The 27,914-nt window shown below is 46.3% G+C and overlaps 14 protein-coding genes across 14 annotated transcripts; 8 read left to right on the top strand and 6 right to left on the bottom strand.

The window, feature by feature from the left end:
- Positions 1-172: 172 nt before the first annotated feature.
- Positions 173-1,175, top strand: PAAG_03439 (hypothetical protein; the record flags this gene model as incomplete). The annotated part of the gene is made up of 5 exons (XM_015844969.1): positions 173-256; positions 421-477; positions 549-668; positions 713-784; positions 876-1,175. The coding sequence occupies 5 exons, from the start codon at positions 173-175 to the stop codon at positions 1,173-1,175; spliced, it is 633 nt and encodes a 210-aa protein (XP_015701943.1).
- A 1,628-nt stretch (positions 1,176-2,803) lies between these two features.
- PAAG_11621 (hypothetical protein) lies at positions 2,804-3,841 on the top strand (the record flags this gene model as incomplete). The annotated part of the gene is made up of 2 exons (XM_015847238.1): positions 2,804-3,071; positions 3,132-3,841. The coding sequence occupies 2 exons, from the start codon at positions 2,804-2,806 to the stop codon at positions 3,839-3,841; spliced, it is 978 nt and encodes a 325-aa protein (XP_015703147.1).
- A 489-nt stretch (positions 3,842-4,330) lies between these two features.
- On the bottom strand, positions 4,331-4,519 carry PAAG_11620 (hypothetical protein; the record flags this gene model as incomplete). Its single annotated transcript, XM_015847237.1, has 1 exon — positions 4,331-4,519. One exon carries the CDS (start codon positions 4,517-4,519, stop codon positions 4,331-4,333), a length of 189 nt encoding a protein of 62 aa, XP_015703146.1.
- A 779-nt stretch (positions 4,520-5,298) lies between these two features.
- Positions 5,299-6,113, bottom strand: PAAG_11619 (hypothetical protein; the record flags this gene model as incomplete). Its single annotated transcript, XM_015847236.1, has 3 exons — positions 5,299-5,621; positions 5,687-5,802; positions 5,854-6,113. 3 exons carry the CDS (start codon positions 6,111-6,113, stop codon positions 5,299-5,301), a joined length of 699 nt encoding a protein of 232 aa, XP_015703145.1.
- A 3,073-nt stretch (positions 6,114-9,186) lies between these two features.
- Positions 9,187-10,130, bottom strand: PAAG_03435 (hypothetical protein; the record flags this gene model as incomplete). The annotated part of the gene is made up of 4 exons (XM_015844968.1): positions 9,187-9,535; positions 9,606-9,722; positions 9,775-9,878; positions 9,972-10,130. The coding sequence occupies 4 exons, from the start codon at positions 10,128-10,130 to the stop codon at positions 9,187-9,189; spliced, it is 729 nt and encodes a 242-aa protein (XP_015701942.1).
- A 1,043-nt stretch (positions 10,131-11,173) lies between these two features.
- Positions 11,174-12,966, top strand: PAAG_03434 (hypothetical protein; the record flags this gene model as incomplete). The annotated part of the gene is made up of 5 exons (XM_015844967.1): positions 11,174-11,216; positions 12,321-12,442; positions 12,518-12,546; positions 12,640-12,839; positions 12,923-12,966. 5 exons carry the CDS (start codon positions 11,174-11,176, stop codon positions 12,964-12,966), a joined length of 438 nt encoding a protein of 145 aa, XP_015701941.1.
- A 352-nt stretch (positions 12,967-13,318) lies between these two features.
- On the top strand, positions 13,319-15,049 carry PAAG_03433 (phosphate-repressible phosphate permease; the record flags this gene model as incomplete). Its single annotated transcript, XM_002794842.1, has 1 exon — positions 13,319-15,049. The coding sequence occupies one exon, from the start codon at positions 13,319-13,321 to the stop codon at positions 15,047-15,049; it is 1,731 nt and encodes a 576-aa protein (XP_002794888.1).
- Positions 15,050-16,126: 1,077 nt separating this feature from the next.
- PAAG_03431 (RNA polymerase II transcription factor B subunit 5) lies at positions 16,127-16,408 on the top strand (the record flags this gene model as incomplete). Its single annotated transcript, XM_002794840.2, has 2 exons — positions 16,127-16,145; positions 16,224-16,408. The coding sequence occupies 2 exons, from the start codon at positions 16,127-16,129 to the stop codon at positions 16,406-16,408; spliced, it is 204 nt and encodes a 67-aa protein (XP_002794886.2).
- Positions 16,409-17,263: 855 nt separating this feature from the next.
- PAAG_03430 (hypothetical protein) lies at positions 17,264-18,415 on the bottom strand (the record flags this gene model as incomplete). The annotated part of the gene is made up of 4 exons (XM_015844966.1): positions 17,264-17,436; positions 17,796-17,895; positions 18,013-18,224; positions 18,343-18,415. 4 exons carry the CDS (start codon positions 18,413-18,415, stop codon positions 17,264-17,266), a joined length of 558 nt encoding a protein of 185 aa, XP_015701940.1.
- A 1,347-nt stretch (positions 18,416-19,762) lies between these two features.
- Positions 19,763-20,218, bottom strand: PAAG_11618 (hypothetical protein; the record flags this gene model as incomplete). Its single annotated transcript, XM_015847235.1, has 1 exon — positions 19,763-20,218. The coding sequence occupies one exon, from the start codon at positions 20,216-20,218 to the stop codon at positions 19,763-19,765; it is 456 nt and encodes a 151-aa protein (XP_015703144.1).
- Positions 20,219-20,903: 685 nt separating this feature from the next.
- On the bottom strand, positions 20,904-21,330 carry PAAG_03429 (hypothetical protein; the record flags this gene model as incomplete). The annotated part of the gene is made up of 2 exons (XM_002794838.2): positions 20,904-21,049; positions 21,198-21,330. 2 exons carry the CDS (start codon positions 21,328-21,330, stop codon positions 20,904-20,906), a joined length of 279 nt encoding a protein of 92 aa, XP_002794884.2.
- Positions 21,331-22,421: 1,091 nt separating this feature from the next.
- Positions 22,422-22,679, top strand: PAAG_03428 (hypothetical protein; the record flags this gene model as incomplete). The annotated part of the gene is made up of 1 exon (XM_002794837.2): positions 22,422-22,679. The coding sequence occupies one exon, from the start codon at positions 22,422-22,424 to the stop codon at positions 22,677-22,679; it is 258 nt and encodes an 85-aa protein (XP_002794883.2).
- Positions 22,680-23,257: 578 nt separating this feature from the next.
- PAAG_03427 (hypothetical protein) lies at positions 23,258-23,766 on the top strand (the record flags this gene model as incomplete). Its single annotated transcript, XM_015844965.1, has 2 exons — positions 23,258-23,365; positions 23,446-23,766. 2 exons carry the CDS (start codon positions 23,258-23,260, stop codon positions 23,764-23,766), a joined length of 429 nt encoding a protein of 142 aa, XP_015701939.1.
- Positions 23,767-25,980: 2,214 nt separating this feature from the next.
- On the top strand, positions 25,981-26,482 carry PAAG_11617 (hypothetical protein; the record flags this gene model as incomplete). The annotated part of the gene is made up of 2 exons (XM_015847234.1): positions 25,981-26,086; positions 26,166-26,482. The coding sequence occupies 2 exons, from the start codon at positions 25,981-25,983 to the stop codon at positions 26,480-26,482; spliced, it is 423 nt and encodes a 140-aa protein (XP_015703143.1).
- Positions 26,483-27,914: the final 1,432 nt, after the last annotated feature.

Here is a 27,914-nt window from a genome sequence, read left to right as displayed (position 1 = left end):
GATCCCATCACCAAGAATCAAGAGGAACAGCCGAATTCACATCCTGAATCGGGCGACAAGGGTGTCATCCAACATAAGATGGCCTAAGGAAATGATGAGAATCAGAGCCACTTTACCGGGGGTTATCCTCCAACTCCTCAGGAGCACCGAGTGGTATGTTTATACACCAATCATGCCAGCTGGCAGTCCATTCGTTATGACAGCTGAGCAGATTGCTAAGATCTGCCAGGACGCAGTATCAAATGCCCTGGCTACTGTCAACCTCGGAGGAAGCTCTCATCAATGAGATGATGGATCTGATTCGGATGACGAACCGAAACAGACAATTAAGGACTTTCAGAGGGAGGTCAAAGCCACGTTGGATACAAAGTCTCTAACTGCTCTTTGATGGTGCCAACTATAACGCTTGGAAGATTGCAGTTCTCAAATGACGCGGAGGTTATTGGAGACAGTGATATATTGCTCAAGAGGGGAAAGGTATGCCTGACGAACTCTCTAAGCCTTAGAAGGGCCAATAGATGGTTAGATGCTAAGCTCTCTATCAACAGATACTCCAATCCTTTGTGAGGAAAGTCAGAACATCAATTGGAACTCTGGAACTGGATAGCGCACCTCTCTTATGGGAGAAAGTTAAACCGGTATACGCAGTCTCATTGGCGGAGAAATATGTATGGACAATATGAGAGAACTATCTACCCTACAAGTCAACCAGCTTTCAAATGGCAAGGAGGATATCGTCCATGACAGTTCCCTTTTTGGCTTAAAGGATTTCCAGAAAGCTCTTGTTAAAATCCCTCATGAATAAATTCTATTCCGCTGGTCAGGAGCCGATATCCAACATTTGAGGGTTTTTGATGAAAGAGGTTCACCGTCAGATTCTCACCTTGAAGCCAGAGCTGCTCATTACATTACGGAATCCTATGAATACACCAGAGATCCCACTGCTGCGGCAGTGGGATCCCAAGCGAACGTTAAAATCAATGATTCAACTACGGTATGACAGGTCTAGTCAACCCATTGAACAGACCAGCTCTCCTATTATCAAGATATTGGCTCAATGGCATGTCGACCAAGGACACATTCGTGTTGATGCCATAATTGCTCTTGCTAAGGCTCTGGATTTGGGCGTACGGATCAAGGGCCTCAAATCAAAACACCTAGATACCATGATTTAACACGGACGACCTGAACATCATGGAAGAGAATCCTAGTGACACAGACGGGGTTGGTCAAGGTCCTTGATGAACGCTTGAGATCAAGAGCTTACACGAACCATCCCAAATATGTTGGAATGGGGAGTTGAACGGCTGCCAGATAGCAAAGAAATTACTCTTACTCACAGACAATATATCAAATGTCTGATTGAGGACCTTCATTTGAAGGACATTGTCAGGCTTAAGACATCAATGGATATAGGACTACATTTGGATGATGAACCTGCAACTGAAGGACAGGATAAATTCACTAAACAACACTATCAACATGGTGTTGGTTGCATTCAATATCTTGCAGTCAAGACATGTCTGGATATAGCAAGAACTTCCCCTTTACTAGGGCAGAGGAATTGCAATCCTACACTCAAATGCTGGCATGCATTACTACATATCATCCGTTGCCTAAAGGGAACAATCAATATTGGACTCACGTATAGAGCTCCAGAGAATCCCTCTTTTTCTCACACCAACTACATGTCTGTAGGATATACGAATTCCGACTGGGCAGGACCACTGAATGTAGACAGGAAATCAACCACAGACTACGTTTTCATGCTTGCAGGTGCTCCTAAATCATGGAATCTAGCAAGCGGCCCTGCGTCTCAATCAGCTCCAATGAAGCTGAATACATTGCCTTGAGTGAGGCTGCTAGAGGGGCGACGTGGTTGCGATCTTTGATGACCGAAATAGGATTCATAGGCGAGGCTGGTTGTTACGCTCCGCCTACTGCACGTGATCTAGCTCGCCCCGTATATCCCGGATGGGGAGGATCAGTGAACGGAAGAGAACGCACGTACACGGTGTTCGTCATCAACCGTCCTACAGCCTTGGGGTTGGGCCAGGTCAACATGCGGGCGAGTCATGTGCCGACTGGGCGGGCGCGGAGTGGCGTCTGGACTCGAGTTATATACACCCATCTGAACAAGTAGTTATTTCATAGCTAATTGTTAACTAGCACTTGATTTTAGAACATCATCTGTTACGGCGGGTGGTTCGATGTTAACTACCCCCATGCCTGCCTAGGTAGTGATTCACATCACGATGACTCTCGCCTTCTGACGTTCTCCCTTCTCTCGTTTCCTCCAAACCACTCCACGAGTTTATTATCACCTCGAACGGGACGGATGTTATACCCCGAAATTCCCACTGAATAAATGATTTTGAGACCCATTTTGCAATGGCCGATAACAGTTCACCGGATTACAGGTCTCTCTTCCTTCAGAAAGCAAAGTTGCGAAGGCGGGCAGAAGCACGCTATCAGCCAACAATTTTGAAGAGCTCCTCAAAATTTTCAATGACTCATTATTCCGTCCTTTGAAAGTTGGAACTCCATATCACTCCACAAAGGAGTTATTCCACCGCCCATTTGGAAATACTGCCCAACGAACCTTAGCCCTTAGTCAGACTATCCAGTTCAACTGCAAGAAGTCTATAGCATAGTTTGTACTTGCATGCAACCAACTGGAAAAGATGCACCTCGATTATCCAATCCCTTCTTGAACTTCATGGACTCGGTCAACGGTTCTCTCATCGAAAACTATTAAGTGAATGGGATCTGAAGAATTGCTGGCGAGCTGCAGTGAAAAACCATGACTATGATGTTATATCCGAGCTATGCAAAATACCTGATGCCCGAGAAAGATGGGGTCATGTTCGAATATCATAAAATCCTTCTACAGACGCCAAACGAGTCAGATGATAGTCATGCTGATGCAGAGCTGATAGATGAAGAATTCAGTCCAGAGCATCTCATACCGGATACATTCTGTGTTCATCGATTCCATGGTTCCACAAATATTCCGACTACCACAGCTGAGTATAAGCTATCGCACAAGCTTTCTGTTGAAAAATCTCCGAGTGGGTCTTCGATCAATTAGATTTTGAGAAAAAATTTGCTCAGACAGACAATCCCCACAGACAAGGCTGAAAAACTGAGATATAATGCAGAACAGCTGACTGGCTCAGTATTAATTCAGAAGCATCATGTCATAACACTGACTACAATCCATTCATTGGACACCTTTATTGAGTGTACTCGAAAACTGCCTGGAGCGCTCTCAATGAATGCTAAAATTGTATGGAAGATCTTTGAAGGTCAGCCACAAAAGAGATTGAAAATTCCTGCCATTATAGATGATTATAGTCATAATATGAATGGGGTGGACCTAGCAAATCAGTACCGCGCAGCATATACTACCCATAGAATCACCTATCGAACCTGCGTCTCTATTTTCTACTGGCTTTTTGATTCCGCGGCAGTTAATGCCTATAGGCTTCAATATATATATAAGAAGCAGCAGGGTGTTCCAAAAAAGGACCTGCCTTCTCATATAAACTTTCATGAACGGCTTTACCAACATCTCTTTGAATTCACACCTAAGATTCATGACTATCTTCCACCTCAACGATTGAATCCTGATCTAAATCATCAACGGATTGCTTTACCAAAGCAATCAGTTTGTGCCTGGTGTCAGTATAAACGAAAGCTAGGTCAGCAACAAAATAAACAGACACCAAGGTCATATTCTGGCTGCTCAGCATGTCAAAATATGCCCCTCTATTTGAAAACTCAATGTTGGGATGAATTCCATGAGATAAGCCAATCGACGGTGCGAATCCTTAATTAGAGCTTTATAAATTGCCTTAATACACGCTCATACCAAAGTTACCTTTACTATTCAATGAGTAACCGTATAATATACACTAATTGAAACCACGCTAATTGAGCAAGAACTTACGGACGACTGAGATTTTTGAAAAGGGGACAGCAGGTTGGGATTAGTGAGAAGGACAGGTTACCGGAATGTACTGTGTGCACACTTAATTAAATAATGATAACTAAATTATTTATTTACTACTCAAGGAGTAGTAAATTTATAAGATAATTATCGAAGTTGCTCTCTAAGGCCTCTCTTCACCTGAGATATAAAAAATGTAAATAAAAAAAAAAAACCATGGCAAATAAGTTGAAAAGTGAAAGAAAATCACTACAATGGTGTGCCAGTGAAGATAAAGACTGAATGAAAATCAGCTGTGAAAAAGGTAGTTACATGATTCACCAATTCCAATTCTGTTAAAAGGTTCCAGTTTCTCCAGCCTTTTCCTAAGTGTCTCTTTTAAAGTTTTATCGCTGGCAGGCTGATTATAAGCTGCGTCAATGCTCTAGCTCTCCTCAGCGAGACTATTTCTGAACTCCTTCCGTGCTTTTCTAGAACAGTCTCAACTGAAAGGCCTTTGCGACTTGGTGAAGGTTGTGACAAATCGGGATCACACACGACGGCCATATCGGGATCATCGAGATTCATTGTCGATAAAAAAGCCTTGTCGTCATGCTGCAATTTCATGGACAGAATGGGCAGGCAGATCCTTCCGTGCTCCGTCTGAGATTGATTGTGGTCAATGACCTCGAATCGCTTTGCTGTATCTAGAATCACAATCTCTGATGAACCGCAAGAGTCCGGTTGATCTGTTCAGATAGTAGAACGCGCCCAGATGCACTCTAGACAGAAGACATGACTACATGTTCCCCATTGAATATGCAGGAAGAATTTTCGCTTGCGTGAGATTGAAGGCTCAGAAGAATAATTTCCGGTTGAATTGCTCAAGGGATCGTAAAAATGCCGAGGTGGAGGACAGGCTGTGAATGATTGAAGGATATTGGGAGAGAGCTAAAGGTTGAGGAAGGAAGCGAAAAAGATTAACTACTAACGAAGTTCAAAGGTTGGAGATGTGTTGTGAGACTGGGAATCTTCGAAAGCGTTATTATCTTTAATTACGTGCCGTGCTTCAGAAATTCATGATTCTCTCCTCTACTTCACCTATTTCAAAATCTGGAAAGCAACAATCTTGTTCCACATTTCTGCGTTATTGTAATATTTGTTTTGCCCCTCTATAATTATCTCAGATAGGCGCTATCCAGAGGGTGCCCATAAAGTGTTGAAAGATCAAACCCTTCATCTCATCAAATAGCAGACAACTTCCAATCGTGGGAAAATCCAACGGGTATCTTCAGTTAACGGCTTCTTACGCATGCCGAGCTCCAACAAAAACGAATGTATCAACTGCGAGTGGACATGCAAGAACTTCACATGACCCCGAGAACATCCATCGCCCTGGAGATGGGGCTCTGATCCCCTGAAATCCTGGCCCTATAGACGTTAATAAAGACGTTACAGTGTCTTTTATTCAACTGGTCGCGTATAGCCCGCACGCTCTCGGAAAATCTCTCGACAAGAAACAAGATATCGATGTGGTCATTCTTCTCGACTCTGGCATAATACGTTTCAAGTTTGCTGGTCAGTATGCTGAGAATACTGAGGACTGGAAAATCCTTTATTCCAAGCTCTGTGTTGACAGTGATAGATTCAGTTGATGCCAGTGCTTTTTCAGCAGCATTGTATGATCCAACTTGAATATTGTCTTCGTTAACGGCGACATTATTAAAATTATCCAATCTACGTTATGAGACTCACGAGATACGATTAAGTCTGCCATTACATAGATCTCAGGGAATCCTGGATCGATTGGCCCCCCTGTCTGGACAAAAATCCTCATGACGCCAAATACAGGATACGATGGTCTTAAAATACTACATTCTCAGTCAGTCAGTTGTTATCAAGCGGAGCTCACAAACACTGACCGTTGCCCTTCCGCTATTACTTGTGTGAGTTGACTCATGGTGCACCCTATTGCAATATCAACATCTCGTGTTGGACGCTGATTGCCTCGAAGCACCAGCGAGTATCCATTCATAAACACAAACGGAATGCTTTTGCCCTCAAGAATCTGAGAGATGCAATAGGCAGCTGAGAGAAGATGTCGATAGCCTGCCTCTGCGGATGCAGCATCTAGAGTGTAGCCCTGCTGCGCGGTATAGGTTCTGGACACCGCCTGCGACATGTTGATCTGGAAAGCTATTCCTGCAGTGGATTGATTATATGAGACAGCACTTGCCCGGAAATAACATTATGGATGGAGGTAAATATACAGAGGGAGGTTGATGTTGCCATGCCCAAGAAGTTATAGTGTCAGAATTGGATCATGGGCTGATTCGTGACCCCGCATGGCGGGGCTAACTAACACTTTTATGTCACCTAGAGAGAACCAATGGTTTCAGGGATACGCCGCAAAGCCGGAGGAATCCTCAATCCCTACTGTGAAACATCAGAAAGAAACGGTCAAGTCCTTCAGAAGTGGCTGCAGATTGGTCCGTCTTCTGTCACCGACACTTGTAGCCGCAGGGAGTCCACGGACGTAAGGCTATCATTTAAATGTCCAGTTCTATGCATTCTCGCAGGAGTAGGGATTGACCAGTCATGTCTGGATGTAATTCACCGCATTTAAATCCTGAAAATGTGGCTCGGTAGAAGACTGGCGCAAAGCTAGACGAGGGGACCAGAGGAATGGCGGCATCATCTCAGATATAATATTAAAAAAAAAAAAAAAAAAAAATCAAAATATAAAATAAAATAAAATAACCCCGAAAAGAAGGGAAGTGAGAGGACAACAGAATTCTTGCAGGGGCTTTCTGCGTAGATGGCAGCTTCACTCAGCCACGGCCTAGTAATTTTGCATACATTTGAACTCTGGTTGTTCTTGAACGAATTTCCCGTGCTTCAATCGTGGATCTACTCCACCCTTCTGAGGATAAAATCACGTGGCAAAAGCATCTGTTGGGCACTCAGGCCCCAGCCTTTTCTCTTTTGTGTTGACATAGTTTTCCAGACTTCTTCTTTACTCAAATAGGTGACGGGGTGTTCAGAAAGGCACGAGTTGTTGTCAGTCTCGGAAAATCAAGTGCTTTTTCGCTAGCATCAACGCGGGGAAGACAAGCAAAATCCAACTTGGGGAAGAGAGCTGTAGATCTTTTTATTTTGCTTCTTAATCCAGGAAATATCGTGGATTCCGTCAGATTCTCCACGCCCCATTTGTCCATTAGATTCAGCCCATTGATTAAGTCGGCTAGTGCAACCTCGTTATTTGTTGCCAGAAGACTTCGGGCAAGGAACTCAAGTTTGGGGTAGGGAATAACTACCCATTTGACTCTGCTCGAGATTTGACGATACACATTCCAGATGCGCGTGTTCCGCGGCGAGAATGGTAAAATACAAATCAACATTTTTTATTTTAAAGCGTGGAAGGCCTGGAGTAACGGTTTTGAGCTGCGGTTTTGCCACCAGGGTTCATCTCATATTTTTGGCTATGGGGTTCCGACTGAAAGATTTGAGAGGCTCTCTTAACAAGATGCGTCGTTACACAAATTTGCCAGTCCCAAAATGTAGAGGTCAGAGATCAACTTGCTGCACGAGAAAAGATATTATATTGATTGACATGTCGGAGTCGCCACGCAGCAAAGTACCGAAGAGCTGAAATCCCAACCACACAGCAGCAGATACCTGCATCCTCATGTAACTTGGTGATTTCTAGTACTTCCACAGACTCTGCAATCACTGTGGCTCGGTAAGGCATCGCCTGGAACAAAGAGGGTTATCGGCGGAATTTTCCCCTTTGCTGATCACCGCATTTCTGGGTGCAAAACAATGCCCCGCATCTTCTAGCATTCTGGTTATTCTGGGGGTATCTGATCGTAATGGCTCGGCTTCCATGTTGAAATGAAAGAGCGTTGGCCTGGGTCCGTCAAAAGTCAACTTGAGATCGCTACGGACGGCTGTTGATGGTTCTGTAGGATGGTTAACTAGTTAATCTTCTAATGTTTGGGGGAGGACAAAGCACTTGTAGATTTAGTCTGTCCGTAATTTTCTTCTTTCTATTAACTCTAGCTCTTTTTACTCATTGGCTAGTTCCTTTGCTCTTAGCTCTTCTTTCATCTTTTGAAGCACCAACCGCTGTCTCTCTATATCAAACTGACGTTGTTGCTGATCCCAGTCTTGATCTATAAGATTGGCAGAGGCAACACGATGTAGACTGGGTGATGATCTACAAGCATCTGTTAGTCATCTTTCAGGCACTTTCCAAACGCTTGCCAGCTATTGAAAAATTATTGAATACTCTCTGCCTGTGCTGAGCTGCTATGTTGAGAGGATGCTACTGAACTGAGCACAACTTAGCTACTTGTCAAATACTTGTCAACTTCTTGGTGAGATTTCTGACCTTTCTCGTCCACCTGGTGTTCTTCGACGGGTTTGAGAAGACTGTCTTGATGTCGATGATCTAGATAGTTATATCATCCAAAATATCATCAAAGTCACCAGCCTGCTCAGTTCGCTTGTGTTTAAGTATTTCTAAATACCAGTTAGCAATCACTTATCAAGCAGTGTGTATCAATCACCTTCTCATGTAATATGTTCATCTATCTCGTATTGAAGGGAAAAAGCTGTTGGGGCGTAAACGAACACCATCGCCCCGAGCAGCCGCAGTGATTCCGTGTAGAGTTAGCTCTTCCCTCCAATATAAGATCAACCATCTCACAGCAATGTCCCTAGTAAACTATTATGGGACGCCACGAGACTGGGAGGAAGAAATCGCACCCAGCAAACCTTTTAATTATTCACAATTCGCTATTATGCCATCCCTCTAACCGTCACTCACAGCGTAAATTGAGAAAATCTAGAACTGTCGTACAGTCATATGATGTCATTAATATCGAAAAAGTGCTTGGAGCTGGAACAAGTTGGATCGTTGGACTGGACGGGACTGGACTGGACCAAAAGACGGCTACGTGCCTTAACTGCCGTGCAGGTGAAGGACTGCTTCTCGCCCGTCATGTTGAAACCCAGCGCAGCTATCCAAGAACCAGAACTTTGTGGATGCCTACTACCGTAGCTGAGAGCGCAATCACTGCGTTGACACTAGGTTGAGACACCATAAGGCTTGGATCTTCGTCTGAACTTTGGTTTCCTTATTCTTCTGTTTATCCTTCTTGCGTCCAGCGGCCCCGCCAGAGCCACTGGAGCTTCTGTTGTTTGGAATGATCTTATCTTTGTTCATCTCACGTCACTTCTCAGTTGCGAGTTCAGGGTGCAGGCGCCAGCACGTATCCCTCATACGCGTAGGGGGTTTGCAGATTGCACACGTCATGGTAGATGAATTGGACGTCGTATTGTTCGTAGGGATGGTGGCATTCACTTACAAGGTGTTCGGACATTCCACATCCTTGGGTCTTATTTGTACAATTTGTCAACTGCTTCGTCAAGTCATCAATATCAATATTTGAGACAAGTCCCTGGCCAGTGGCATCGAATTTGTTGATCTTCGTCTTAACGAACACTTGTTGGTTATCTCGGTTTCCAAGGAGAAAAATATCATGGAAGTCTTCTGTGTCTGTAGACAGCTCCTTATACTGTGCAACAAGATAATAAAATCTGTTGATACGCCAGGTAATCGTTATCCTTAGCCTGCAACATTATCAATTTTCTTATGATATTTACACACTCCTCGGCAAGAAGAACGGTGTATCCCGTGCTTATTTTCTCCCAAAGAGCCGCAGCGTTGTCGGGTTTCAATGTTCCAATCGTGATCTGAACGGTTCCAAGGAGTGACTGCAACGTCCTAAGGCTTTCGTCCGGACTGTCCACTTCTCCTTCTCCAAGGCTGTCCCAACTTCAGGTGCTGTAGCTGGTTCTTCCTCAAGTTATCCGTGTCATCATCATCTGTTTTCAGAACGCAAGCAGATCCGCAGCAGCCGTCGTAATTGTGCCGTTCACACTAGGGGTAGGCAATGGGATCGGCATTGTAGGACTAGGTATAAATCAAGGGACTTTCTCAACTTCAGGGAACTCGCGCTTTCTCGCTGTTCACCTTTGGCAACACGGCCGCTGCTTGGACCTTCAATCGTTTAGCCTTCCTCTGCCATATCGTACTGGGAATGCCCCTCTTATTGCGAATCTGAGCTGCTCTCCTCGTCTTCCTCAACTGTAGAGATCCCATGGGTTTTTTGAGAACGACCTCAACGACCATTTTTGTTCAGAGCGTGAGGTATGGGGTAGTACGCTCATCGGTCTCAGCAACTGGGTATTGTATTATTATGAAATAACACGAAAAACTGAGAACAAAAGATCAACTGATCTTTCGTACAATGAGAATAAAAGAAAAAGGGAAGAAAAGAGAAAAAGGAATAAGTTAACCGCCTAGAATAGCTTGCGGGGTGCTCTCTCAGGGGCCACTGCTTATCTATCCTGCTCGCGTGGGCCCAAGCAGATCCTCTTAGCGCTCAAAAAACGAGATCTTCGCGTGAATAGAAGTCTATTCGTAGTAGTCAAACTCATCCACCCGTTTAAAGCAGCCTGCTTGTAAAATCCGCGAGATTTCCCTAAAAACGTACATACCAGGCTCATAACCTGTGGGATGAATAAGAATTTTGTATCACGTGAGGTCTGCGATGCATCATCTCCGGCGCATAACTACGTCTTGTCTTCTCCGACTTCTGAACATGCGATGCTCGAGTTCGTGGTGAAATTTCAAAGCGGGCCGTTGGTAATTACAGGCACATTTCGTATAAAGTCAGGTAGCTCGATTCAATCTTCCGTACAAGCTCCCCTTGCAAAGAATATTCCCCCTGGACTTGCCCAATCAATGACCAACAGGCAGCCGTCAAGATGAGCAGCGCCGTGTCACTGCTCTGAAACGTTGCCGTCATGAAGCGGTGCAGGAACATTTGGATAGCTCGGTCCAGCACCCACCGCTCTCAAGAGCAAACAGATCTTGGGAGACGGCCGTTGGGTGCGAGAATTATTGATTTCTTTTCGCTGGTACGATGGATCAGCTCACTCGTCATCTGCTCGACAAAGCTCATTGACTCGATTGAGCCATCTTTGGTCTGCAAGCTGGCCTCCTCCTTGCCCCCTGAGAAGGAGTCGTGCCAAGCTCTTCTCAAACCTAAAGAAAGGGAGCTATAACTAATAAGCTGCTCTCCAGTTGTGTTTACAGATGCAGCTGACCATATTCCCCAATGTCGAGTCAACTCAGAGTGCTGAATGATAGATGATTCAGACAAGCATCTCATGTCAGATACGATGTTCATTGCCTACGCACTTTTAGAGCCATGTACGTTATTTTGGGAATGTCCACTGGAGTTTGTTGCACGACATGTACCACGGAGAAGAGAGCGACTTGAGAGTGAAGAGCCTCTTTAATCATCGTTGTCTTAAGAGCAGCGAGGGTGCCACTATACAAAGAATGGAGGAGGAAACCCAATCTTGTAAGAATTGTTGGTCTATTCCGTTGTTTGGCTGCCCTGCTCGCTGGTGGGGGTTAATGTCTTCGTCTTGTGCATCATTGCTAAACAATGACGATAAAGAGGAATGTTACCTCCTGGTTTGTGCGGTTCAGTCTTTATGCGACAGTAGTTGGCTAGCATGTGTCAAAACTTGTATCTTCCTCTGATATCCCTCAATTCCTTCTGGTTCTTCTTTTATCTCCTCCTCAAGAAACGTCGTCTCTTCACGGCCTCGCAATCCCCGCGATTTCTTAAGCGATAATCTGGATGTTGGAGAACTCATATGGATTAGAGACTACTAGTGGTATCATTGGGGATAAACCTAAAATGTTAGGTTCTGCCCTTTTTCTGTGGCTGATAATCTTCCCCATCTCCTTCGGTTTCTCCCGAATTTTCATCAGGTGCTATACACTGAATCGAATCTATACAGCCCTCCTCACTGTCCGCCTTCCCTGGCCATCGGATTAGAGTGAGGTATACAGAAACGGCCCTTCCTCGGAACTCCCGCGCGTCACCAACTGACACCCACGGACACAGAGGCTGGCCAAGTGCTGCAAATAAAACTTGGGGCGAGTCTTCCTCCTTGTCAATCACGTCCGTCGTGGGGACATCTTCATCATTGCTCACTGATAGACACAGAATCTGTCCACCTGTCTGTCTTCTTGAAAAAGGGACACCCTTCTCAGTTAGTCTGCTTCCCATTCCCGGGGGCTCTGATCATTAGTAGAGAGAGGAAAGTGTTCGTCAATAAGAACTGTACTTCTTCTTTGGCCGGTGAGCTCTGCTGGAAAGCTTCATGGTTGAATCATTCGGCTTCATTGAGCTTGAATGGCTGCATCAACATCTCATCGTCATACGCTGCATTCAATTTTTCACTTGCAGCAGTAGTTATCAGAGGCTTCTTTCTATAGCAACTAACGCAATTCCCCCAGCGAGTGACGGAACCAGCATTGTTCCACCAATGGCGGGGCCATCGGATGCTGGAGCAGTCCCCTTCCTGCACGACGGGAACAGCCCCCAACCGACGAGTGGCAGGGGCGGGCCAGGCGAGAGCGTGAGAGGCGCAGGGACTGTCATTGGTCATTGAACGGGCTGCGCGCGATACGGCCAGTGGTAACTAAATTACCAGACAATTAAGGAGGGGGACGGGGGTGGGATGTAACTTGCCGGCCAAAGACCTGGGAAAAAGTACCAAGAAAAACATGGAAAAAAAGAACATGGAAAAACAAAAACACGTAAAAGAAAAACCAGATCCCGAGGCGGAATCTCGAAAAATCCCGACGGAAAATCCCATCCGAGCTCTGCACATGGCGCCAGCGCGGGCCATGATTGGCTGAGCGGCCAGGCCAAGCTCTTTGCTCTGTCTGTCTCTTTAGTGGACAAGCAACCGGTACAACACCAGTACAACCGGAATACCCAGTACAATCCGAACACCGCCCCCCCGCTGGCAGGTACCTGGAAAGTACCCTTTATCCCAACCCTAAGCCCGATCGGGCTAACCCTGGCCTAACCTGGCTAACCCTAAACCTGCTAGCCCTAACCCTAACCCTAACCCTAACCCTAACCCTAATCCCTTAGCTTGAGCCTGAGCCGGTGGATCCTCGAGTTGCCGGGCAGCGGTACCTGGTGCTGCACGTACAGGACAGTACATAACAATGTACCGTGCCTAGTGGTTAGCTGGTGGCAGTGGCAGTGGGCCTTTCGCCGTCCTTCCTCTGGTTGGTTTAAATAAATCCTCAACTCTCTGTTTCAACTTTCTCTCTCTTCCTCTTCCTCCTCCTCCTACTCCTCCCCCTCCGTCGTCCGTCCAGCTACCTGCTGCTATCTTGCTCTCTCGTCCTCCGGTCCTCTCGCCCCCTGATCTTCCCCCCTCCCTAGGCCAACCAAGGCTGTGATTGTGTCTTCCCCCCCGCGCCAATCCTTGTCCGCCATGGCTGTCCTTCGGAAATACGAATGGATTCTCGCCATCATCTCCGTCGCCTTCTGTGCCTCCTCCTTCGGTAACGGTGCCAACGATGTCGCCAATTCCTATGCGACCTCCGTGGCCGCGAGGTCACTCACCATGCCCCAGGTCGGCTTCCTGTCCATGATCACTGAGTTCGTCGGTGCCGTCGCCCTGGGTGCCCGCGTCACAAAGACCGTCAAAAGCGGCATCATCGATATCACCAGGTTCACTCCCTCTCCCGGAGTCATGATGCTCGCCATGGGCTGTGCAGAGATTGGCAGCGCCACCTGGCTGATTGTTGCTACAAAATTCGGCTTCCCCGTCTCAACCACCCAGACCGTCGTCGGTGCCCTCGTCGGAGTCGGTATTGCCTCCCAGGCCAACGTCAAATGGGCCTGGGCTGACGGCAGTGTCTCCCAGATTGCGGCCTCCTGGGGCATTGCTCCCGCCATCGCTGCTGCTTTCTCCGCAATGATATTCGCCACTGTAAAGTACTCCGTGCTCGAACGTCGTGACCCCCTCAAATGGGCTATGCGTCTGATCCCTCTCTACCTCTCCTTCACCGCCGCCGTTCTCGCCCTCTTCATCCTGGTCGAGCTCCCCGGTGGCCAGTCCTACGAGGAGTTTGGCATCAGCAGAATGTGCGGCATTATCCTAGGCGTTTTCTTCGGTGCCCTGGCCTTCTCCTACACTTTCTTCCTCCCTTACTTCCACCGACGCCTCATCCGCGAAGATTCCCGTGTCAAGTTCTACCACGTGCCCCTCGGCCCACTCCTCTGGCGCGATGATCCCTGGCTCTACTTCCCCGGCCCCGCAAACGGTAACTTTGTCATTGACTACTACAAGAGCTCCCACGTGTCGAGCACTCAGGCCCCACCCAACAACCCCCCCAACGACCAGCTGAACCCAGATGCCATCAAGCCGTCTCTGGATGGGAAAGCCAGAAACGTGGATTCCCCTAGCCCATCCTCTATCGAGAAAGGCGGCGCAGAGCATACCACCACCGCAACCCTGGCCAGCAAGCAATTCCTCGAGCCAGAAGAACGTTTCCTCGCCCCAACCAAGCATCTCCCCTTCTACAATCCCTCCCGCGTTTGGTCCTATGTCAAATTCTTCTTTCTCCAGGGCGTCTCGCGCGACTGCGTCTCCCACGACTCCGAAAGCCTTGCCAAAACTCACGCCAAAGCCAAACGTTATGATAACAGAGTCGAGCATCTCTGGACCTATGCCCAGGTTGCCAGCGCCATGATGATGTCCATCGCCCACGGCTCCAACGATGTGGCCAACGCAGTCGGCCCCTGGGTCGGCGCTTACGACACCTTTATCACCGGCGTCGTCGACAAGGAAGCAAACACTCCAATCTGGATCCTGGTCGTCGCGGGCTTCCTGCTCGGTGCCGGTTTCTGGTTCTTCGGTTACAACATCATCCGCGCCCTTGGTAACAAGATCACTCAGCTCTCCCCCACCCGTGGGTTCTCTATGGAGCTAGGAGCCGCCATCACCGTTCTTCTCGCCTCACGACTGGGACTCCCCGTCAGCACCACCCAGTGTCTCACAGGCGCCACGATCGGAACTGCCCTGATGAATTACGATCTCGGTGCTGTCAACTGGAAGCAGCTGGTGTGGATCGTATGCGGCTGGTTCTTGACGCTGCCCTTTGCGGGTCTTCTATCCGGGCTTTTGATGGTGATGGCTCTCAACACGCCTCATCTGTAGAATTTATTTATAGATATACACGGTCGTCGGAGTTACTGGGATTTGTATATTTTCCTTATCTTGGGCTGCTTGATATATACTTTTCATTTCTTTCTTTCTTTTTCTTTTTTTTTTTTTTTTTTTTTTTGTTTTTTTTTAATTTTGCACATATTTCACTCATAATACAAGTACTTACATTCATGCATACATACATGCATACTTCACCCTACATACCCCGAACCATATACTCACACACACACACACACATTCTCTCTCTCTCTCTCTCTTCCTACCCGCTCCTTGCTACCTCTTAGATACCCATTTCATCTTGTCACATCTTGTCACACGATATCGAAAGTATATAGTTAGATGAATAACGAGCAAGCCTCGTTTCAAAAATAACGAGTACAGAGTGCATCCAATATTTCTACCCCAAGTCCCGTTTAAAAGTGAATGAAAAAAAAAAAAAAAAAAAAAAAATCTTAATCCCTGTGCACTATTTAGTGCTGACGATTCAACTATGCCACATCTGCATACACCCGGGAAGTTTAAAGCAAGTCCCATCTACGCATGCCACAAGTTACATAGGCCAACGAACTAACCACCAACTAACTAGCTATGTGCTCGCCTAGTCCTACAATGGCTACAGAGCACGCGATCAAGAGTATGCATCGAGAGAGAGTCAAGCCATCTTTCTTGTAACCCTGTACAAACCGTGGTTGCCAGGTCTGAAAGATGTATACCAACCACACTTCATGATATATCTCTAGAGGGGTTTATAGCCCAGACGTAGGAATCCCCATCCATCCAAATTCCCCCCTTTCTAAAACACGTCGAGAGAATTCGGTTGTTGCGTTGAGGTTCGTTTTCCCAGTATGGAGCCTTTGATATCCATCAGGGAAAACATGGAAAAGATGCTGGGTAAAAGAAAATCCGATCCGGCCGCACGAAGCCACGTGATGTTGTTGATTCCCATCCGCTACAACCCACTTCCTTTAGACAACGATCAACAGAGTTATCCTTCTACGTAACCATATCGAATGAGCCCACCATCAAGAACCTCCCCGAGCCATCCTTCCTCCCAACCTACAACCCACGATGCCCCGCGCAGTGAAAGGTGAGAGAGCGCTAACCATCCTCCCATCTGCAAACCGACAGACGCGCCGGCACCGCCTCTAACAAAACCGCAACATAGGCGTCCTGATAGAATGCGACCCATCCGTCAAAGCCATAATCCTAAAATATGACGAGGAGCGGCACGACTATATCGTCGAAGACCTGGATGACGAACGGCACCTGGTCATCAAGGAGAGCCAGTTGCCGCACCTGAAGGCACGGCTGAGTCGAGTATGTGGCGTACACCCCCGCAAACGCGTGTAGCTTTATGTCTTTTATTTCGGAGGTTGGGGCTTGAGATGTATATATATATACGTGCAATCTGTTTGGAATCTGCGCAACGGCAGCCTGATGATGAGAACAGGCTAAGGGGACGACAGCAGAACAAGAACAAGAACAAGAACGAATGAGTTGATGCTAACGTTACGTCTTTTTGACAGGAGCTGGACGAGAAAGTCATGCAGCCGGAGGAATCGGAGTCGGAGTGATTCCCGCCCAAATAGCCATCTATCTAGGCGTCTAGGTGACGAGACAGAAAACAACAGCGTACCGTACCGAATATTAGGGACGCGACTGATACCTGTCTGTCAATTCCGTCGATATGCCCAATGCTATTACGAGGACGGCTACAATTGCCGAGGGTCATATCCCACGCATGAGATTAAGAAATCAGTAACCACCAAACTACCATATTTGTCGAAATATCACCCATCCCGCCACACCCCTTGACAGATCCGGCCATGCGCGTGATCCAGTGGCACAAAATAATACATTAAACACCACACATGCAATCGAGGCGAGTCGCTGCGTCCCTTCTAGGCATTCAAGTGAAACTGTCCTTTCTTGGGAGATGAGATGGACGGACGGACGAAAGGACAGACGTCCAATGGGAAAAATCACGTGATAGGATGACTTGCTGGCTGTGCTTTTGAAATTTTGTCGCCGTGAGATTATTTTGACAGTTATCATTGGATTTTCCTCCTCAGCCTATTTGGATATGCTTGCTCTTTACAATGCAAGTTAACTTGCTTTGAATTTCTTTCTCGTACGTTTTGATGAGTTGTTGCCCCATTTCTCCCGCGTGATCATGGCGATATCTATCCTGCTCCAGCAATGCGTCTATCGTCTGTGGAATAGTGGCAATGAATATATGGCTTGTATTGTTGCGCTGGGCAAGATGTTCGGGGCTTTGGTGATGCGATGGCCCAAGTTTGGGTCGAAAAGCTCCTCCATCAACACACAATCCCAGCGCGTGACCACGTTGGGGACTTGGATCTTAGGCCCATCGTCCACTGAGAGGGAGAAGATCTCTTCCGGCCAGAGACTGATCCCACGAACCGGTCAATCGCACTTTTGAAGAGGGGAGAAGGCAGCATTTGCTCAAGACACATGGCGGCTATCAATTCGACAGAAGATCTTGTCTTGGGGACATTTCATATGTGAACTCATCGGCTTATACAAACGCTTGTTGACTACCTATGCACAGCATATCTGATACCAAGAGAGACAGTTAGGATCTGCAAGTACAAACTTATCATGCCTCCATGCCAGAGCTACTTAAAGAAAGCCTTAACAACCAAAAAATTTGTCAACCCACAACTCGATTCCTTAACCCTCACTACCTATCCTTTCTTTTTAGAGACATAAATACCAAAGTGATTCCCTTCTGAATCGCAGCACTGGGTCATAAACCCATGATCCCCCTCAACCACGGGTTCGCCAAGTTTAACCCCTCCATTCGCGATAATAGCCTGTTAAAGCGACAAAATAAAATAAAAAAATAAAAAAAAGAGTAAGCGGCAAAATACAACACTGAGCACATATCCACATCCATTCCTCAATGCAGCACGTGTTACCCTGATACATACCTCAATCGCTTTGTTCTGATCCTCCATCATATAATATATCTGGCACGCATTGGCGCCCTTGGTATGCACCGCAGCTTCGACATGCTCAATGCTACCGGCTAACATATTGAGGTCGGGATCCGGGAACTTGAATAGGACCAATTCTTTTGCGGAGGGATCGTCGGGGTGGGCTTTGAAGGACCAGCCGAAGACGGCGGCGTAGAAAGACTTCGCTGTTGAGAAACCAATTGGTTCAGCGGAGGGTGATTTGAGAAGGGAAAAGAAAGAAAAATAAAAATGCGCGGAGTTGGAGGGTTAGTTAAGGCGTCGGGGGAAAAGCGAGATACAGACCACGGTTAATATCGGTGGCGGGAATATTGAACCAACAAGGGGAGCCGAATTCGCGAGTGGTCTCCTTAGACATTGATGAAGTTGGGATTGGAAATTGAGAGGATGAGATATGGGGTTTGTTGAGTTACTTTGGAACAAAAACGTTTTTTTTTTCCTTTGTCGCTGGCTGCTGTACAATTTCTAAGGGAATGAAATGAATGGGTTTCTAGGAAAATAATTTAAATAAGAAAAGGAGAGGAATCTTGGTGCCTGAACGGGGGATTCAGGCATCCTTTTATAACTTCTTTTTTTCTTTCTTTTTCCTTTTCTTCTCTCTCTCTCTCTCTCCCTTTTCTTTTCTTTTCTTTTCTTTTTATCGTCGCTGGCCTCAAACTACATCCCAGTCTTTCATAACTTCGTTGAAATACATTTACAAACACATCGAATCGCATCGGCATTTACTCTTTGCTCTTTGCTTTCTCGCCCTGCCTCGTTATCCTTTGCCATCTCCTTGCCCTCGCGCGTCAACAACAACAAAATACAAGGAACCCCTGCCATACGGGAGAATGATGCCCATCATCCACCCCGCTTGCACACCTTTAGCCAAGGCGAAAATGAGTCATACATGCAGGCAGTCATCACTCATCGCTGATTGCCTATGCAAGAAATAACCCCGCCTACTTCAAGATAGGGCCCTTTGGTTGTGCTTGTCGCGAGGGATAAAATCCTAACCCAAGCGCTTGGTCGAACGCGTAGTGATTCCATGGATGGCGTTCAATTATACCGCGTCTGTGGGGTTGATTTTGTACTGGGGAGGAACAGCAGAACGCGGAATGACGTGCGGGGCAGCCGCTCGCGGTGACCGCGTTCGCCCACAGCCCCAAGGGCGTCCTTTTCTCTAATTTTGGGAAATTCTTCGCTTTTTTAAGAGCATCCATCAGAGGGATTTCCTTAATATCCTTTTTCTTGCGCTGAATTTCTTTGCTATATTCCTGTTCTCCTCTGCCGAGTTTCAAAACTGAGTTAAGTGGAGAGTCATGGGCAGTTGCCGACGCAGATCCTCAATGACAATTCTCGTTATTTGTCTTTGAGGGCCTCCCGGGCGGAAAACAGCCGTCCCTCTTGCGCTTGCGGTTGGCCCCGCTGACTGCAGCTAAACCGCTCGTCTATATATATAAACCCACCCCTCTTGCTGTTCTAACGACCTCGCTCCGCTGCCCTTATTTTACTCTTTCACCATCTTCCCTGGTTCGCTTTCTCACTCCACGCTGTTTACACACCCATCTTGCTGTAGAATTTCCCATCCCTTCCCCAGGCCCTAATGCTCAGCTCATTACAGTCCTTTGTCTTTACTCTCTCTACAGTGAGATCTGTGTCATCGGCTATTCAATCTCTTGATATGTGACCGTCTTACTTGTGTAACTGGGAGGGGGGGCGTTTGTCACTTTCCCCGTTGAGATCCTGTCAGGCTCTCTGTTGCCTTGACATTTATTCCCTGGTGGCCTGGTGCGGCTGATGGTAATTGTGGACACCACTCCAGCGCGGGTGAATCGTTGGTCGCGCTACAGTTTCCTCTTGGCGAGTAGCAAGATGCCGAATCAATGACAATGAAGGGCCTCCATCGGAGATTGAGATTCAGCCTTGGTACCCTGGCGCTAAAATCAGGCAAAGAGACGGGGATGACGTAAAATTGTGATGTGATGTCAAAATCCACTAATTTTAACGCTGCACGCTTCATGATGGATTGAGAGACTTGTTCTGCTATTGGAGTTTCGTGCTCATGCGACAGGGAAGTGCATTGGGGTGCTGCCAGGGAACACATGATCTGCAAGTCAAGAACGACCTCGGTCGATGCTGCAGTCAAGAGAATAAGTGAGAGGTTGAGATTCGCCGGCATTCCCTGCAAAGTATGACAGCTGGTATCACAAGGCGATGGGTTGACGCACAATTACCCCCTTATTTCACCGGGACTTGGCCAATTTTCAGCGCGTGGGATATTGGGCTCGTTCAACGTGAAGGAGGGGAGAGCAGAAAGGCTGAGAGGGTAGCCTGATTTGGTGACAATTTTTGCCCACTCCATGATGAAATCTACATTGCTGTATAGCTCTGCTCTCCAGAACAAACTTCTGTCCTTGGTCCATCTTCCATCCCCCGCAAATGCTCATACTGCTCCTGCCTTACAGCTCGCCACCAGCACAACCATTGGTGTTGGTGGGTGGATATTTGTATTTCGCCAGCTGACAGTTACAGCTGAGGCGGTGGTAGTGAGGGGATACAGAAGGGCTATCCATCTCAATTCACTGGTGATGCAAAGACCGGGGCCTTCTAGGTTTTCGCAGTGTTACATTTGGATATGAAGTCCAACGCTGAATGGTTCTTAATTTAACCATCCGTCCCGACATTCCTGCGCCACTGTTTGTGAGGCTTGTGAAGGTGAGACGTCAGTTCCAAAGGTTGAAAAGATATTTCATCCCGTTTCTTCCCCACCCTGAAGGTACAGAAAACTGGATTTCTCTCTTATCCCAGAAAGACGCATCAATTCTAGGAGAGCAACTGTTTCCTCCATGTCAAACTCACCTACTCTACGTTTCCACCCGCGCGTCAGACAGCGAGAATTCTTCTGCATTTTCCCCAAGGCGGAGTGGGATCACTGCCTTTGCTGGGACACTGGGTGGAAGTGATTTGACATTGCGCTGCATAACGGGGACTGTCTCAGGCTTGTCATATTCTTCATATAGTTAATTGCTCAATCGAGAGTTGATCGAAACTTGATGGGAGTTTAACTAAGATTTAGCGAAGATGGATATCTAAATAAAGATGAATATTAACTGAGGAGGATTCAGGCACAAATAATTGCGATTATGACAATGACAAACTTCCATGGGAATAGTCTCGTGAATGCATATATGCAATAGCTAGTGTGAGGCCACCCGACAGCGCCCGCTTAGCTTCAAGAGGAAATAGGCGGCTAAAAGAGGCCTCTCTAAGACTGCATCGTGCGGGAGTCATTGCGTAGCATGGATGAGTTCTATTAGAACCATGTCGCTTAAATTCATCCAGGATAAAAGGAATTAAATTGCGCCCTGGATGCAAGGATGAAGACAACGGTAGTGGCGCGGAAAGAGCTCGCAGAATCTAAATCTCATGCGGAAGTGAGTTTGCTATGCCCGACTTTGACAGCGACATAGCGCTTCAGATGAGTGTCTTGGGCTAGCCAAACAGTTGAATAGCCTCCAAAACCCAGCTTGTCCACGATGCGGTATCGCTCGTGTAGTATACCCCCAATCATGATAGAATGATAATCCCCAGGGTTTTACGTTTCAAGTGACTCTGCACCGTCAATCCAGTTGTATGTGAAACAATGCTCCCTTCCATCTTCTTCAACCTTCTGAGCGCAGCAGATGGGTGATGGGCGTGACAATGGAGTCAAGAGTTTTAGGGACTTCAATGGCAAGAAAATAAAGAAAAAAGAAGCGGCTCTTTTATAACTCGTGGCATGCCATGATAGAAGTGGTGATGGGTGGATTGAGGAATGTGAAAAAAAAACTATTCACCCATCTGATCTCTACGTTTTGTCGAACTGGAACCGCCCAATGAACCCTCTCCACAATCAATGATTTAGGCAATCAATGAGTCGTACACTAATGAATAGGGGCCAGTACTTTCTCCCGCTCTTTACAGGGTTAAGATAAAAATATAAGAGCACGACGATGGTCCTCTCATCAGCATATCATCCCTACAATCAAATATAAAACATTTGGACTCTTGCTAATGGTGTCTCCTCTTCCATTGTTGCTTCACCTGAAAATATGACTGCTGCTGGAGAGGGCGTCAACTTTGTCAGATACTTGTTCTATGCCGGCAACACAGTCAGTTGAAGTCGAAAAAGCACTTTAGTCGCCCTGGCCTCTGCGACAGCTAGAGACCAAATCTTGCTCCTTAGATGGTTCTCATTCAGTTAGTCCTTCTCAGCTTCTTGCAAGTCCTTGAGAGTGTGGTTCTGTCTTAATTCTTGGCCATAGATCCTATATATTGTCTAGTGCTAACTAGACCATGAATCAGATCTGACATGTATGATACTACCACTGTCAAGGGCAAACATGACAATGATCCCAAAGGCTGGCATGGCACCTTCGCCTTCAAAGCTGACAATCAGATGGAGCGGGAATTCCATGTGGCATCGCATAAATGACAAAGAGGACTTCGTCCTAAATGAAACAACATATACTCCAGAGAAGGAAGACAAAGCTCCTCGGGGTGAAAGAGGATCTGAAAAGGTTTTCTGGCCAGCTAAGGACCTTCTTGAAGAATATGTGGACAGTTTCATTGGTTACTCACACCCACCTGAGCAGAATTAATAGCCAGTAAGAAGGCAATGAGCATTGGAGCGAGATTTATACATTTCATTTTGGCGCAAATTGGCACTGACCCACGAGGTTAATCTGACAGATGATAAAGTGGGAAGGATCAACAAATTAACAGAGGAAAATGAGTTTAATAGTAAAGGATTTAAATTGTGGATATTGCATGGCTCAACAGAAAGGACTCCGACCTGGGAACGTCTGCGTCACTTGGAATCTGGTTCTATAGCCTAGAGGCCACAGAATGGGCGATAAATGACGGCATGATCTTTGGACGTAGATACCTAGAAAGCATTGAGTTGTGCCAGATCAAGAAGAAGAGGTGCTACAGATGCCGAACGATCGGCCACCTGGCATGGAGTTGCAAGGAGGCACTTCGATGCGGAATCTGCACCGGCGAACATGACATGAACAATTGTCCGCCTGAAGCAAGACCTTTATAAATATGTGGATTGCAACGGCTATCGCCAGACAGGAACGAAAAAATGCAGAATCAAAATCAATGCCATCAATATTTAATGACATCACAAACACTACGCATACTTCAACTGAATATAACGAGAAGGAGAGCCATCATGGAAGCCCTCATCAGTGACCCTAAGACAACGGAGCTCGACATGCTACTCATACAGGAACCGCCCTTTACCTTCTACAAGACGCCAGTCATATATCCTCAATGGAGAGTATTTCAAAACAATGAACACAGATACCGAGGTCAAGAAGCGCAGCCTGATATACATCAACAAATAAATCTCCACTTCAGCCTACAGGCAAGTGCAATGCGACAGCCCGCACATTAATGCAATCCAAATCCATTTCCGCATACATACAATGTGGGGAAGCATCTCGCAGCGGCAACGAGATGGATTCAGCCCTGGACATGATAAACAGCACAATCCTACAGACATTGAGAAATAAAGTCGTGATCAGTGGGGATTTTAACCATCATCACCAGCTATGGGGCGGAATCGACATCAGTCAAAGGTGGTTAAGGGATACTGATGAACTGCTGAGCTTCATACAAACACATCACCTCCAAAGCTGTCTCCCGACTGTAGTATCCACTCACTGGTCGAGTGGCTAGGCCGGGGTTTGATTGACGCTGGACCTGACACTTAGCGACATCCAGCAACAACTCCTCAAGTGTCATCTCTACCCTGACAACTACGGATCTGACCATAGAGGCATCTACTCAGAATGGAGCCCTCAGCTAGAGAGCAAAAGCAAAAACAAACCACACAGGCTATACGAATAAACCAGACTGGGGAAAAGCAGGCGAAACAATCAGAAAAGCATTGTGGCCCATACCAATGATTGAGTCAGAATGTGAACTAGAAGGGTAGATATCCTCATTGACACTTACAAAATCAGAAATAAACAAACCCACCCCTATCGCTAAACTATGCTCATGCTTCAAATGGTGGTTCACACCAGATCTAAAAGCAAAGCAAGCAGACTGTAACCGGAGCTGAAGGTGATATCAGGCTAGCTGCGCAACCCAAAGCAAGGATGACTCAATCACTAAAGACCTATACACAAGCATAAAATTAACCGCAGGGAGTAAACACGACAGATTGAAAAAAGTTAAAAAAGACCACTGGAAAGACCTTCTAGACCAGGCTAGCTCAGGAAATCAACTATGAAAGGCGGCAAGGTATATCGATCTCACAGACAACTACGCCCACATTCCCCCCCTCACTGTTGATGACACAGAGTATATAAACAACAAGGACAAAGCAAAGGCCCTCCTCAACAACTTCTTCCCGCGAACTCTGGCCCCTCCAGTCGAACACTCGGTTCCCTCCCGAGAGGAGTTATTATGGGAATCAGTAACAGAAGAAGAGATTCTCAAAGTGTTGTCAGCACCAAGAGCAGAACGTACTGGGTGTTAATGGTCTCCTCACACTGGTCTGGAAAAAGCTCTGGAATATGTAACAAGAATTGTCCTTCACATATTTGAAACATTCTATAAACCTAGGACACCATCCAAAATGATGGAAGACGGCGAACATCATCGTACTGCGAAAACCCGGAAAGTAAGACTATACAGTACCGGGAGCGTACCCCCTAATCTCCTTGCTCAATACACTTGGTAAAATCCTAGAGAAAGCGATGGCAAGACGCCTGGCATACTACACAGAGAGATATAATTTATCCACACACATACAGTTTGGTGGCAGGCCAGATAGATCTACGGAACAAGCCCTCCTGATTCTGGCCAGTGCCATAGACCAATCTTAGAAACGGGGCTGGGTCTTGACACTGATCTCAATCGACCTTAAAGGAGCTTTTAACAGGGTAAACGCGAGCACCCTGGACGCTCGCCTCAGAGAGAGAGGCATTCCTCAAATAGCCTGCCAATGGATCCGCAGTTTCATGGAAGACAGATCAGCCTGCATCTAATTTGATGACTTGAGTACTGACATCCCTCCTCTTGTCCATGCTGGCCTTGCTCAAGGTTCCCATATCTCACTGATTCTATTCATGATCTTTAACTCCGACCTGGTGAATCAATCAGTAGACAACCGCCAAGAAGTATCAGCATTCATCAATGATTACTTACGGTGGAGGACCGGACGAAGCGCTGAAGACAACCTGAAGAAGATACAAAAGATAGACATGCCTCAATTCAAAGAATGGGTCAAACACACAGGTTCCTGTTTCATTGCAAAACAAGACAAAAATCCATCCACTTCACAAGAAAGAAGAACTAACAGCTGGTAAATAATGTTACAATGGAAGGATATGTGAAGCCGTTAGCACCGGCTGTGAAACTCCTGGGAGTGATGTTTGACCAGGAAGTGCATTGGAAGACCCACACTCTGTATGTGATTGGAAGGCAACCAGAACATGCGTTGCAATAGAACAACTACGCCACCTGTGACCTGAACAAATGAGCCAGCTGTACATTGCCTGTTGTCCCCAAAACTGACTATTCATCCATAGTGTGGTATAATCTGACAAAACCGTCAGGGCAGGCGACCAACCTTACGAAAGTTCCATGAACTGCTCTAATTAGAATCCTATCATTATTCAAAACCGTAACCACTCATACCCTGGAAGTCGAGGCCCACACGCCCCCAACAAGTCTCAGAGTGTGAAAACGGGCTCAGGAGGTCATCACAAACCTGCGAACCCTCCCTGAAACGCACCCAAATACACAAAGTACTCCAAAGAGCCATGTTGAGCGCGACATGCTCTGGAAGAAGACGCCCGTACCCCCTCTAGGACGCATGAGGATGATTAATGCGGGAGAGCTCGAACCCATCAAGACCATCAACTCATGTCCCATTGAACCATGGCACACAATGATAAGCGAGCCATACACATCGACTCCGACAAGGATGAAACTATTGAAAGGACACTGAAGATGATGGAACACCCCTCCACCACAGTGTTTACAGGTGCCCCAGTGACAAACTTTGGCATGGGAGAGTGGCAGCCACGATAATCGACACACAAAACTGTATACATTACTATAAGCAGGCATCAAAGAGCACTGGGCAGTCCTGACAGTGGAATTAATAGCAATCTACTATGCACTCTTCCTCGCATGGCAATCGCACTTCGGTGCCACAAGCCTCCAAGCCACTCGAGTTGAACCCCTACACCATCGCACCTACATCATTATAAGTGACTCGCGCTCCGCACTTAAAGAACATCAAGAATTCATCAAAACAGTCTGGATGACAAATAGTCTACAGCATTCTAGATACAACAAAACAGATGAAAGAAACACCGCGAGTCAACATCTGAATGCAACGGGTGTCGGTCAACTGTGGTGGTATCTTCGGAAATGAAGTCGCCGACCAGATTGCAAAACAGTCGATCAACCCACACCCACCCATCATTTTCAGAAACTGATAACCTCCCCTCCCCTCAAAAGAACGCCTAAGAAAATGAAAAAAAAAAAAAAGAAAAAAAAATGGAAAAGGAATGGTTGACATCGACAAAGAGAAGGCACCTACGCAATATTGACACAGCACTTCCAGCCAGACACTCCTGCAACCCCTATGTGACTCTCCCAAGACACCAAGCGCGGATCTTAACACAACTCAAAACCGGACACTCCTGCCTAGAAACCTTTACGATGAGGATAAAATACAGAGACGATGACAAATGCGAATGTGGAACAAGAGAAATGATATTTCACGTGTTTGTAGACTGCCCAAGGCTCCGTCAACAGCATCAAACACTTCGCCAAAAAAAAAACCGGAGACTGAATCAACAACTTCTCACTGATGCTCGGAGGCAAACCTTCAAACCTCACAAACCCTGAAGATGAAATTGACAATTACAAAAGATGATCTGAATGCAGCGCGGGACTTCGCGGAAGCGTCTGAAAGATTTCAATATAAATAATCTGACTGTAAGTAACAAAGGGCCTTGGCGAGGCAGTAAGCTCATATATGTAATCGGATACATTCAAAGATAGTCACATAGGTAGTTAACTACAGTAGTTGTACCCTGCATATCCTGATGAAAATCAGGGGATAAACCAACAACCACAGTACATTTCTATACTTTAAAGATACGGCTGTAACCACAGTGCTCAAGCCAGCAGCCACATGAATTGCTGACGGGCGACTGCGTTGACAGGTTCAGACCTAAAAGGATTCTTCTACATTCAGTCTTCATGATATACTTGAACCAAAACATGATCTTCAAGTTTCTACTCATATGCTCTTCATCACAGATTGTATCTTGTAACTATTATGTGAGTTTTCTTTAAGTAGTTGAGCTGCATGATATTGCTCAAACCAACATTTGTGAATTGAAGTGTCTCGATTGTTAAAATTATAGCATAGCTAGTTATAACTATGTCAGATATCAGTCTTTAGCAATGAAGCTATTCCGGAAACACTAACCGGGCCCTAGTGGTTGATTTCATAATCAACCTCCGGTCGGACTCAACGTGAAATATTTTTTTATCCGGGATATTAAATTATCAATGAATGTAGCCAGATTCATTAAATACAACTTGATTATGCAGTAGATAATCTATTTATGACTCTTCCTAGTAAATTTGGTGGCTCTAACATTAATACCCTTGTCTCTACAATATCGTTTTAAGTTCCACCATAACTTTCTTCCATTTCAGACGCAACTTCTCTAATGCCTCCTGATTATCAAGCTTTTGATGAATGACTGTCATCTTGCGTATATTAGATGCGGATATGACCCCCCCCATATGTACTACTCTTCAGGATGCTCGCCGGCGGTGTTCGCGAG

This window comes from Paracoccidioides lutzii (assembly GCF_000150705.2).
Source record: "Paracoccidioides lutzii Pb01 unplaced genomic scaffold supercont2.7, whole genome shotgun sequence".
In the NCBI taxonomy this organism is placed as follows: Eukaryota; Fungi; Ascomycota; class Eurotiomycetes; order Onygenales; family Ajellomycetaceae; genus Paracoccidioides; species Paracoccidioides lutzii.
This window is presented reverse-complemented; position numbering and strand designations above follow the sequence as displayed.